A 12,772-nucleotide genomic window follows, 5' to 3' on the forward strand; every position below is an offset into this window, starting at 1 on the left:
TTGTCCTGGATAATTCTTCAGTAAAGAGTAAAGAGTGGGGGGGGGAGCAGATGTCCTGATGATAAGATTAGACGGATGTGGCGATGATGGTAAAAATGGTAGAGAAATGGGTGATAGCCCCAGCTATAAAGTTGGTGATAACCCTCCGTGGTCTTAGATGGTCCTAGGTGGGGATAAGCTCAGGAACAGAGGTTCAGGGTCCTTGGTGGGTGGGGGGGGCAGTCTTGGCCCAGGTATCCAGATAACCATACTCCCAGGCAGCCTTCCAGCCTCTCCATGGTCATAGGCCCAATCCATGGCCCTAGGCCAGATCTTCCAGAGGCCTCAGATGATCCAGGCCCCCTCAACCACCATAACCACCATCCTCTCCCACTCTGTCCTGGCTCCCACCTGAAGGGTCCAGTAGTCCAGGCTCTCACCCAGTGCTCACCCAGCGTTCCTATGTTCCAGGCGTTGGTCTTCTGGTGTCTTCCCAACAGCGCCGGCCTCCAGGAGTCACCGGGAGCCGCCGGAGGATGTTGAGAAGCCTCAGCGAAAAGCCTTGGCAAGGCCCTTGGCATAGGAGGTTTTAAAACGAATGGATTAAGTTTTCTTCTATCTTTTTTATTATTATTTGCAACCTATGGACTAAAATTCTCCTTCTTCATTATTGTGTGTGTTTTCTGCTTTTTCTTCTCTATTTCATTCAAGAATTTGATTTTTTTTTTAACTTGGAATATAAAAAATATACAAAAGGCAACAAAGAAAATTGTAATAACAGTGGGAAGACAACACTGCTACTCAGAAGCTGGAGGTTTGTGTATTGGAAACAACACTTTTACTTTCCTCACTGATTTTCTGGCTTGGCACTTCAAGGTCTCACTGTTTTGTTTATAGAGAGGGATAAGAAGAAAAGCATACAGATGTTCCTTTGAAGTATATCTTTAACCAGAGAAAAGTGAAAATAAGACCTTATTGTGAATTTATGCTTAATCTTGTAAAAACCTTCCAAGCCAGAGCAGCAGTGTTTGTCAGCTGGAAATAATGGCACAATTTCAACAGCAGAAAAAAACTTTAAGCCTGCAAAAGATATTGTTAGAAATTCAGAAATTATCATATATATTTGAGGGGACGGAGAAGAAGTTGGAAAATCTAGAGCATCTAACAGTAAAATATGATGAAGGTTGGAGATGTTTATCAAGTGGAAAAAGTGGAGGTTAGAGTCCTAAAAACTGAAGAGAAAAATGACCATAAAGAAATCATATCCTCTGATATCTATGGTGATTGGTTTGTATCTGGAAATGGAAAGAGTGGAATACGGAAAGAGGAATTAAATGGAGGGGAACTCTACCCCAGATGGCAAGATACAGAAGAAGAAAAAATAAAAGAATTTATGGATTTAAATAGAGAAATTTTATTAGCAACATCATTGAAAACACCACTGACAATTAAAGATAAGCTGGTTAAGGAAACAGAAGAAGGGCATCGAAATTAAATGAGGGACTTAATAAGCAATGAGTTGCAAAGAGGAGTCCATACAAATTTGATTAAGGAGATGATTAGAGGACTGATACCATAAATGACAGAAGACATGAGATTGTTTTGCTACTGGAAAGATACAGGTTGATAGAGGAAAGTGTATAATCTAAAACTAGTTAAACTATTGAAATTTAGTGACAATAGATATAGTTAAATAAATAATTGATAATGATAATAATGTATACATACAGATCATATGAGTGTATTGTTCCAAAATAAGAATTATTTTATGCAGAAAAAATAGTTCATAATATTTTCAAACATAAAATAAATATGGTCATGCATGCTTTGATTTTATGAGTCCATCAACCTTCTAGTAATCTATGATTGTTTACATTTTGCTTGTGAAGGAAATATTCTAAATACAAGTATTATACTTTTGTAAGGTGCCTTATAATCAACCAATAATGTATTTGAATGATGTTTTTGATAATTGTTAAGTCCTGTCTTTTCATCTGGATCTTAAGGTTCTATAAGGTTTAAGGTTTAAGGTTTATTTAATTTATAGACCGCCCCCTCTCCCCGTAGGGACTCGGGGCGGTGTACAGACAGTTCATGTTCAAGACAACAAAACATAACATAGGACATCAAACAAAACAACACATACATACCGTCTGTGTATAAAACCCAAAACCAATTTAAATAATTAAAACAATTTTAAAAACCCGTTTAAAACCCCAATTTAAAATTTAAAAAGCCATCCAGGAAGGTTAGTAATAGATGTTCCCTGTAAATACAATTACAATTACAATTAGGCCAGGCCGGCTAATTGAAACAGGTGGGTCTTGAGTTTCTTGCGGAAGGAGCGGAGATCCGAGGTGGTTCTAATATCGGGGGGGGGGGGGGGGGAGGTCGTTCCAGAGGGTAAATAATACTCCAGAGGGTATAAATAATACTCTGATTTTTGCCCGCAATAGCCAAGTTGCAAAATAGAGTATTACTGTTCAAACTCACCCAGTGAGCTTCCATCACTGAGAGTGGTGTTGTATGTAGAATTTCATAATTTTAATCCAATCTATCAATCACTACATAATGCTGAAGTAGGAAAAGTCACTACCCCCCCCCCCCCAACTATTCCTGCTTATGAAACTGATTGGAAAAAGTGCTGATTTCAATTTATATCTGTATAGGAAATATAGTTCTTTTATATCATCTAGGAAACTAGACTGCATTTGTATTTGAATATGTTGGGAGGGGAGGACATATTATTTCCTGTATCTGAATTGATGGTTTCTGTCAAATTCCTGAATATCAGGTCTTTGCAGGGCATTACTTTTGTTAAGGGATTTCTGCAAGATAGGCAGACTGATTCCTTAAATCCCAACAACTGCCTCCTGAGCATCTGAGTCTAACTCAATAACTAATAATTCCAATTTAAAGTTAACCATTGCACTTGAATTGTGCTTCTCATGCAGTTCAAGTTTGACATCATATAAATGTATTTTACACTGACTTACTACTTGTGTGGGGTTATAAACCCTGAATACTCATCTTTTAGATTTTATTACCTCTTGAGCACAGCATTAAAAAATAGCATTTCCTTGTATTCCAATTCTAAAGTTACTACAAAAGCTTTCATGAGATAGTGTATTTATTTTGGCTGGTGTTAGATTACGTTGAATGTATGTCTACAACTATATAAAAATCAATTCTGACCAGTTGTAATACTGAAAATATTGTGCTAGGTATTCTTTCATGTAAAGAAAATCCAGCAATATCCTCTTTTTGGCTCTCATTCTGCATTTTCTTTTCTTGTACATTTGATTTGTTTCTTTTTAATTTGCAATTAAAAATTGTAGCAGAAATGCAACTTGAGAAGGTATGTGTTCTTTCTGAGTGGATTATATAGGTTCTAGTGATTAAAATGAAATCCCAGTTGGAAATATTGTATAGTAATGTTATAATCTGAATTTGACTATTTTGTTAGTTAAAATCACCACTATTTGTATTCCGACTCACACTAAACAACTTCAAAGTCAATCTGTCATCATATCCATTTCTGCTAATCTCAACAGAGAGAAAGCATATGAGTCACCCATGACCTCTTTCTCTCCTTGTTGACTAATAGAAGATTGTAGAGGATATTATTTAATCAGCACTCCAACTCTGGAGCCAAGGCAAATTATGGAGTTATTGTAATCTCATCATTCCTATTCCATTCAAAATGGAAAAAAGAACTTTCAGTATACCTCCATGAAAGGATACTGTAAATTTTTCAAGCCACCTTTCATCTAATTGCCTCTTCCTACTATATAAGTGAAGAGATAGCATGTCAGAAATTTGCCAGCAGGCTTTTCCCCCCAGTAATTGTAACCATGGCTGCCTATTGCTTAGTGTCTAGAATAGCAGAAACTGGGAGAAACATATTAATGAGTACGATGCTGAAATACACCAGGGTAGATATATTGTTTTTGACATTAGAAGCTGGGAGGTGAAGCAGAAAAGCCCAATAATAGAAAAACAAACTGTCACAAATGTTACAGAGCTTCAGCATTACAAAAAACTCCCCAAATCTTAAAACCAATACATGTGTGATGCAGTGGTGGGTTGCAGGCGATACGCCCCGGTACAGGCATACCGGAGCCAGCCCGGAGCACTGGATACTGTTCTGGTATGGTTCTCCCGAGGCCCCACACGCTCGCCCGAGCTCCTTACCGGTCTTTTAAGTCTTCTGCGCTTCCACGCACGCGCATGGCGCATACAGCACCTGCTCAATGCTCTGCTGAGCAGCTGGAGCATCGCCAAGGCTTGCAAGGCGCTAAGATGCATGCACTCACACTGCGCATCCATGTGGATGCCGCCAGGCCAGTTCTGGAACCCACCACTGGTGTGATGGCCACATATTAACTAGAGCTGATTCTGTACCATTACCCAAGTCTTATGTGGTGAAGTCATAATACGTGTTATGATAGGATAGCCTTTTGACGTAATTAGTCTATAATGTATTTTTGGTAACCTTAAAATAATGATCTGTATTGAACTGTTAAATTTCCAAAATATATATTCACATTGCACAGTATCTTGGATTACTACCTTGCGTGTTACTAAAGGTTGGTTTTATCAGTCTTGAGCACATAGGGTATAGTATACACCACTTTTGTCTACAAAAATTAAAGTTCATTACCATAACAATTAACTTTATGGTAATCAGTTTTGGCATAAAATAACAATTATATGCCAAACTTGTCAAATTTTGGAAATTAATTTTAAAGGAAAATTAAATGTATGCCGATCTGTCTCTCAGGAAATTATTATAATGATATTGACATCATTTGCATATTGAAATGTCTGTAATATTGTTTCATCCTGAAAACACAACCAATAATTTGAATTAATAGTAAACTAGCTGTTTCTTTATTTGTCTGTTGCTTAGTGTCTCAATTCAACACTGAATTTTATATCAGTGGGATTGCACCTCTCTGTGACCAGCTTGTCATTCTTTCATTTGTAAAGGAGATTTCAGAGAAAATGGTAAGTGACATAATATATATGCAAATAATTAAAGACTGTTGAGTGGAACTCAGCCTTTAGTGACTACACTGAGTAGTCTATTGATTTGCCTTGATAGTTAAGTGGATGCTTGGTTTAACATATGTACTCCATACCTGTTCTTAAACAAAACTCTTTCTTTTCTATATCCATATTTGAATTCCTAATAGCAGGACTATCTTTATCTAGCTGTTTTTGCCATGCTATTAACTGCCCAATCTCCCTCTTTTATAAGACATATTTTTCAACACTTTGTACTTTAGTATCTTCCAAGTTAAAAGAGGTGCTTAATATGGTGAGTCAAAAAAGCATACTGTCATCACCATTTGCAATCTTCCTAGCCAGCTTTTGACAAGCAAAATGAGTGGGAGAAGCTGGATTTGCTTAACAATTACATTATTCACTTAATAACTGTAATGATTAACAATTGTGGGGAAAAAGATCATAAAATCAGGTATGACTCACCTTACTACCATCTTGCTTAGTAACAAAAATTCTGATTCCAATATGGTTGTAAATCAAAAACCATCTGTACTGAAGATTCCTGTTGCCAAATCAGAAAATAAGGGAAAGAGAGACATATTTAAATAAATATTTAATTGTATTTGTTTAACAAAAAGAGGGAAGGTATTTTTAGTACCAATTTGTTTTAATTTTGTTTCCTTGGAGATTTGGTAGTGGATTAAAAAAGAAAAAAACATTACCGTATTTTTCGCCCTATAAGACGCTCCGGAATATAAGACGCACCCAATTTTAAAGGAGGAAAATCTAGAAAAAAAAGATTCTGAACCAAATACTGTAGTAAAATATTTTATATCAACTGTATAAAGTTAACAGCAGTTTAAGAACAATTTTATGTCCCCCATTTTTAGATGACCCAGGCAATGTTCCCTCTAATTTTTTTTCAGTGTGAGCAGAAAAGTATAGTATTTGAGCGGCACATTTTTATGCCTGAGCAGCACCTGAATTTTTTTCACAGGTGTCACCTAAGACAACAAAATCAGTATTATTTGAAACTCAAAGTTATGTTTATTCAAGGTACCCGCTTAATAAAAAGTGTTATATAGTATCACTTAACAACGCTCCTGCTTAGTAACCAAAATGTTGGGTCAGGAACTCTGGCATTGAAGCATGCAAGTCTTAAAGCTGTCAAGTTGCAAGACCCTTGCACCCCTAACCCTTTAGAAAAAAAACCCCCAGGGGTCTTCAAACCTGACAGCTTTAAGACTTGTGGACTTCAACTCCCAGAATTCCTCCTCCAGTCATGTTGGCTCAGGAACTCTGGCATTGAAGCATGCAAGTCTTAAAGCTGTCAAGTTGCAAGACCCTTGCACCCCTAACCCTTTAGAAAAAAACCCCAGGGGTCTTCAAACCTGACAGCTTTAACACTTGTGGACTTCAACTCCCAGAATTCCTCCTCCAGTCATGTTGGCTCAGGAACTCTGGCATTGAAGCATGCAAGTCTTAAAGCTGTCAAGTTGCAAGACCCTTGCACCCCTAACCCTTTAGAAAAAAACCCCAGGGATGTTCAAACTCGACAGCTTTAAGACTTGTGGACTTCAACTCCCAGAATTCCTCCTCCGGTCATGTTGGTTCAGGAACTCTGGCATTTGAAGCAAGCAAGTCTTAAAGCTGTCAAGTTGCAAGACCCTTGCACCCCTAACCCTTTAGAAAAAAAAAACCCAGGGGTCTTCAAACCTGACAGCTTTAAGACTTGTGGACTTCAACTCCCAGAATTCCTCCTCCAGTCATGTTGGCTCAGGAACTCTGGCATTGAAGCATACAAGTCTTAAAGCTGTCAAGTTGCAAGACCCTTGCACCCCTAACCCTTTAGAAAAAAAACCCCAGGGGTCTTCAAACCTGACAGCTTTAAGACTTGTGGACTTCAACTCCCAGAATTCCTCCTCCAGTCATGTTGGCTCAGGAACTCTGGCATTGAAACATGCAAGTCTTAAAGCTATCAAGTTGCAAGACCCTTGCACCCTTAACCCTTTAAAAAAAACCCAGGGTCTTCAAACCTGACAGCTTGAAGACTTGTGGACTTCAACTCCCAGAATTCCTCCTCCAGTCATGTTGCGGCGACGTCATCTACGTGGATCTGCTCCATCTTCGGGTTTTTTCACAGGGGGCAGGGCTGCTGCTGAAGATGCCGACGACGAGCCCCTGCCAGAGTAACAGCTGCCTCCTCCTCCTCCTCCACCATCACATTTGGAGTGAAGCCGCCAAAGCTCCCGCTGGCGCCCCCGCCCGTGGCAGCGGCGGCGGCGCGTCCCCCTCCACTCGGAGCATCTGAGCTGGGCACCGCGTTACCCTGCTGCCCCCTCCTCATGCTCCGAGCAGAGGGGGAGGCGCTGCTGCCGCTGCCACGGGCGGGAAGGCGGTGGAGGGCAGCAGGGGGAAAAAAGCCTCATGGCTCCTCAAAAGCACAGCAGAGGAGGAGGGGGCAGGGGTAACGGGGCTCAGCTCAGATGCTCCGAACAGAGGGGGAGGCGCTGCTGCTGCTGCCACAGGCGGGAAGGCGGTGGAGGGCAGGGGGGGGAAAGCCTCATGGCTCCTCAAAAGCACAGCAGAGGAGGAGGGGGCAGGGGTAACGGGGCTCAGCTCAGATGCTCCGAACAGAGGGGGAGGCGCTGCTGCCGCTGCCACGGGCAGGAAGGCGGTGGAGGGCAGCAGGGGGAAAAAAGCCTCATGGCTCCTCAAAAGCACAGCAGAGGAGGAGGGGGCAGCAGGGTAACGCGGTGCTCAGCTCAGATGCTCCGAGTGGAGGGGGACGCGCCGCCGCCGCTGCCATGGGCAGGGGCGCCAGCGGGAGCTTTGGCGGCTTCACTCCAAATGTGGTGGAGGAGGAGGAGGCAGCTGTTATTCTGGCAGGGGCTCGTCGTCGTCGGGAGCTTTGGCGGGAGCTTTGGCGGCTTCACTTCTCACTGTCAGGAAATCTGCCGCAGCGTCGGCCAGCAAATGTGGTGCTGTTAGAGGAGGAGGAGGCGGCAGCAGATATTTCAGTAGCGGCAGGGGCTTTGAGGGTTTATTTTAGCCGCAGAGCCGGGCGCAAGCAGCTAGGATTGGCCGCCCACAAAGGACCTCCCCGGGCTTGCTTTGCTGAACTAGAGTCAGTCACCCCGCGCTCACCAAAACAAGTCCGGGGAGGTCCTTTGCGGGCTGCCAGTTCTAGCCGTCTGCAAAGGACCTCCCCAGCCTCCGGCGCCTGTGACAGTACAAAACACCGTGCGGCAGTTGGAAACTGCTGCGCGGTGTTTTGTTGCCGCGCACCTTAGAGGGAACAGTGGACCCAGGTGGCTACATTCGGCTTATAAGACGCACTCAGATTTTCACCCTCTTTTTGGGAGTAAAAAAGTGCGTCTTATAGGGCGAAAAATACGGTAATTTTAAAAATCTTCCAAGAAAATTTTCAAAATTTTGAAAATTAGAATAATCTAAATTTACCAGCAAAATAGTATCGAAGACAGCCATTTCATCTGCTGAAATAATTACAACAGGTCCATTTTAATATAAACTGCACTCAGGACGCAATTTATCATCACAAACTTTCCAAACCATAGCAAACTGAAGTCCGATCTGTGGCTTTCTTAACTTGTAACAAAAGGTAGATGGTATGAGTAATCACAACATCTTCATTCCTTTGCAATACCCCTGCAGATTTGGGGGAGGCAGGGGAGATGTGGAAAACAAGTGAGAGCAGGATCTCATTCACTTCACTGTTTAAATATTTGAACATTTGAAGAAACTGGAGTGAATACTCAGTGACAGTAAGACGAGGATGAGGGAAAAGATCTGGAGATCCTAAGGCTTAAGTGGTGCAAAGTCCAATAGGTACACAGTGATGCAGATTGTTGAACAGGAATTAAAGTTGAATTTAAATGATTGTGCTAATTTTTCACTTTCTCCTAAATAAAGTCTGTCAAGATAATTATTTTCAAATAATTATAGGCACAGTGAGGGACATAGAAACAAGAACTATTTGCTATAGTTGTCTCAATTTGACAATGTCTACTTCAGTTGAAAATGTCTAGATGTACAGAGAAAATATTGAATCATTACCATTTCTACAAAGTCTTCCTGACAATTGTTTTCCTTACAAAATGAAACAGAAGTATAGAAGAGACCAGTAGGTGGAGACATCATCCAGGCATGGGTATGACTCCGTCAGGATCCAATAGGACTGGGTCTACAAGTATTAAAGACACGCCCACAAGGCTCTTCCTCAGAAATAGACTCAGTCGATCCTTGGATTAGCTGTGTCTTCTATCTCTCCTTACCAAAAAATTCTAATTCTATCCTAAATCTTCTCTACTTCTCCATTTGGCATTCCTCCTCAAAATTATTTCCCTCAGGCTCATTCTGAGCCGATCAGAACACAACAGCCTTTACGAGGCTCGTTCTCCTCAGTCCTTGCTGCCTCAGCAGCCTAAGGTCTTTCGCCCGGCCTACGAGGCTTGCCCTCAGGCTTATCGGGCCGATCGCTGCTGCCGCGCCGCCCACGGAAGGAAAGCTGCCTTTGAAGTGCCATTTGCTGAGCCGCGCTGCCGGCCCCGATCTACCGGGTCCTGGTCTACCAGCTTCAGTCAGCCCGGTCTACCAGCCAGCCTCTCTCAGTCAGCCGATCTACCAGGACCCGGTCTACTGGCTTCCCTCTCTGCCGCACGAGGAGCTGGGCTAATTCTAGGCGACAAGCTGCTTGGTCGGCTCGCCATTTCAGGCACTCTTCAGTCCCCGATCTACCAGGTCCTGGCCTACCATAGACGGCAGTTAATTTGGGCGCGAAATTGACGGTGGCCATTTTGTTTGGCCGGGAAGGCCTTCTTCAACAGAAACTGTGAGTAATGGCGACCATCGAGGCTTCGGGCCCTCAGGGGGAGGATCCCATCAGCCCAATTGCTCCTTCTGCTCCAGCCCCAATGGAACTTAGGGGCAAAAAGAGGCCCCAGCCCAAGCATTCTGCTCCAAGGCCAGCTAAGGCCCATAGGCCTGCCCCCTCTCAGGAAGTTCAAGAGGCACCTATTCTCAGTGCTACTCCTGACAAAGCCTGTGACCCTGCTCCTCGCAAGGCCACTTCTAAAACCAATCACTGCTCTGCTTCTAATCCAGCTCTTAGAGCTCCTGTTCCTTCTAATTTTAATCCTATGGAGGATCTCTCCATTGACACCGATGGGGATGCCTCTCCACCAGCTTCTCCTTTGAACCAGGAGGATGGGATTGGTTTTCACGGTGACTCTGACTCTGAGGGGGATGGCAGCATTACTCCGGATATTGATGTGGGTTCCCCAGCGCCCAGGGTTGTCACCATGAACCCCAATGAGATGTCTGACATCATAGCTGCTGCTATTGAGCGGGGCATAGCTGCTGGCCTGCAACACCTCTCTTCACAGGGCCTCTGCTAATAAGTCCAAGAGGGGGCGTTCTAACCTAGATCAAGGGGGTCCTTCTGCAGGCTCTTCTCAGCCTTCTGCTGTGCATACTGAGGAACAGGCCACTCGTGATTCTGAACTGTCAGAGGATGAGAACTTGTCTCCTGCCCCTTCTGCCTTGTTGGGCTTGTTCAAACCAGCCATGTTTCGCTCTCTTTTATTTAAAGCTAAGAAGGTCTCTGGTATTCCGGTTTCGAAGCCTTCCACTTCTACGGAGGCTGATAACTCAGACACCACAGATCGCCTGTTCTCACGTCCTCCTATTGAAAAGGACATTGTTCCTTCCCCAAAGCTGTTTCTGGAGGTGATTCAAAACCAGTGGGGTTCCCCGGGGTCAGGGCCCCTCCCCTCTACTCTGGACAAACAGTTGTATAATGTCAGCCGAGAACTTACTAAACTTTTGGAGGTTCCTTCCATTGATCTTCCAGTGGTCTCCTTGTCTTCTCCTAACGTGGCGGCCAATGCTCCTGAGGATGCCCTCCGACCTGAGGACAAGCGTTTTGAGCAGTCGCTGGTAAAGGGTCATCAGTCAGCCGCTTGGGCGGTCAAGGCCGCCTCTTCTGCTTCCTTTTTCAATAGGGCTGCCCTTCGATGGCTGAAGCAGATGCAGGACAGGATCCCTCCTGGGGACTCCCGCGCCCACCAGGACATGAATAAGCTGAAGGGGGCTATGGAGTATGCCGCTGATGCCTCCCAGGATGCAGCACCTTTCCCTGGCGGCCCATCTCAGATCTATGCCAGTTAGAATTCTCTGTTATCTTGATGATATTTTGTTACTGTCCAGGTCCTCACACCAGGCGCTCCAAGATGTCCGGATCACCCTCCAGACCTTAGCAGACCATGGCTTTCTGGTCAACTTGAAGAAGAGTAATCTGCAGCCCACGACCCGTCTCACGCATCTCGGGGCAGTGATAGACACCTCTTTGGAACAGGTATTTTTGTCCCCAGAGAGACAGGTGAGCATTCGTGCCCTGGTCTCATCCATCTGCGACCAGCAGGCGGTTCCGCTCATCCTACTATCTCAACTCCTGGCCAAGATGGTGTCTGCATTCCACATCGTACCGTGGGCCAGATTCCACAGTCGCCAGCTTTAATGGCTCCTGCTCCCGCACCAAAAGGCAAACTGCAGTTTGCTCCGGTTCAAATCTCTCGTGGCCAATGCGCACGTGCTCGTCCTTACGGACAATACCACCACCAAAGCACAAATAAACCGGCAGGGGGGAACAAAATCCCGGCGCCTGATGACTCTGTCTTATCAACTAATGTCTTGGGCAGAGGCCCACCTGTTGTCACTTCGGTCCGAACACATATCGGGGATCCACAACGTACAGGCAGATCTACTCAGCCGCACTCACATAGATCCGGCAGAGTGGAGCTTGCATCACAGAGAATTCCAGCAGTTGGTGGTCAGGTTCGGCCCCCCGGTCCTCGACCTCTTTGCCTCTCAGGACAACGCACAGTTGCCAAGGTACTTCACCCGCTTCGCGTCCCCGGGGGCAGAGGGAGTGGATGCCCTAAGGTCCGTCTGGCCTCCGGGACTTCTGTATGCCTTTCCACCCACCCCACTCCTTCAGAGGGTAATCCGAAAGATGATGGTGGAAAGGGCGGAACTAATCTTAATTGCTCCTCGGTGGCCTCGCAGACCCTGGTTTGCCGACCTCATGAATCTCTCAGTGGCTCCTCCATGGCAACTGCCCCAATTCCCTTCACTACTTCTGCAAGGGGCATGTCAGCATCCAGACCTTCCGTGGCTGCGCCTCACCGCTTGGAGGTTGAGCGGGAAGCTCTAAGAACTGCGAACCTCTCAGCGGAAGTTATCCGAACTATTCAATCTTCCAGGCGCCCTTCCACTAACCGCATTTATGACGCCACTTGGACTCAATTCTCTCTCTGGTGTCAATCAAAGGGCATTGTTCCTCTCGAGGCATCTGTTCCCCAAATTCTCCAATTCCTGCAACGGGGTCTGGACCTGGGACTGTCTCCAAACACTCTCTGCCGCCAGGTCGCAGCCCTCTCATTAGTCCTCTCTCTGACTGCAGCTCAGCCTCTCTCTCATGAACCTCTGATTCGGCTTTTCTTGAGGGGTGCCACGAACATCAAGCCACCGACGATTCACAGATTCCCTACCTGGGATGTTTCTGAAGTCCTGGAGTCTCACCCAGTCTCCATTTGAGCCTTTGCATTCTGTGTCCATGCATGTCTTAACATTGAAAGTGGTTTTTCTTGTAGCCATTACGTCGGCGCGGCGCGTTTCTGAGCTGGCAGCCTTATCCACCAGGCAGAACCTATGCATCTTTCACCCGGATAGGGTAGTCCTCCGGCTTGATCCGACCTTTGTC

The 12,772-nt window shown here is 44.8% G+C and overlaps 1 protein-coding gene across 2 annotated transcripts in view; it reads left to right on the plus strand.

Moving 5' to 3' along the window:
- VPS41 (VPS41 subunit of HOPS complex) overlaps positions 1-12,772 on the plus strand; it is a 241,866-nt gene that overhangs the window by 149,243 nt on the left and 79,851 nt on the right. For both annotated transcript variants that reach the window (XM_081932591.1, XM_081932590.1), the window contains one exon: positions 4,892-4,989. In XM_081932591.1, coding sequence (XP_081788717.1) covers positions 4,892-4,989 — 98 coding nt within the window. The remainder of the gene's footprint in view (positions 1-4,891; positions 4,990-12,772) is intronic.

Source organism: Natrix helvetica (genome assembly GCF_964273705.1).
Source record: "Natrix helvetica genome assembly, chromosome: Z".
In the NCBI taxonomy this organism is placed as follows: domain Eukaryota; kingdom Metazoa; phylum Chordata; class Lepidosauria; order Squamata; family Natricidae; genus Natrix; species Natrix helvetica.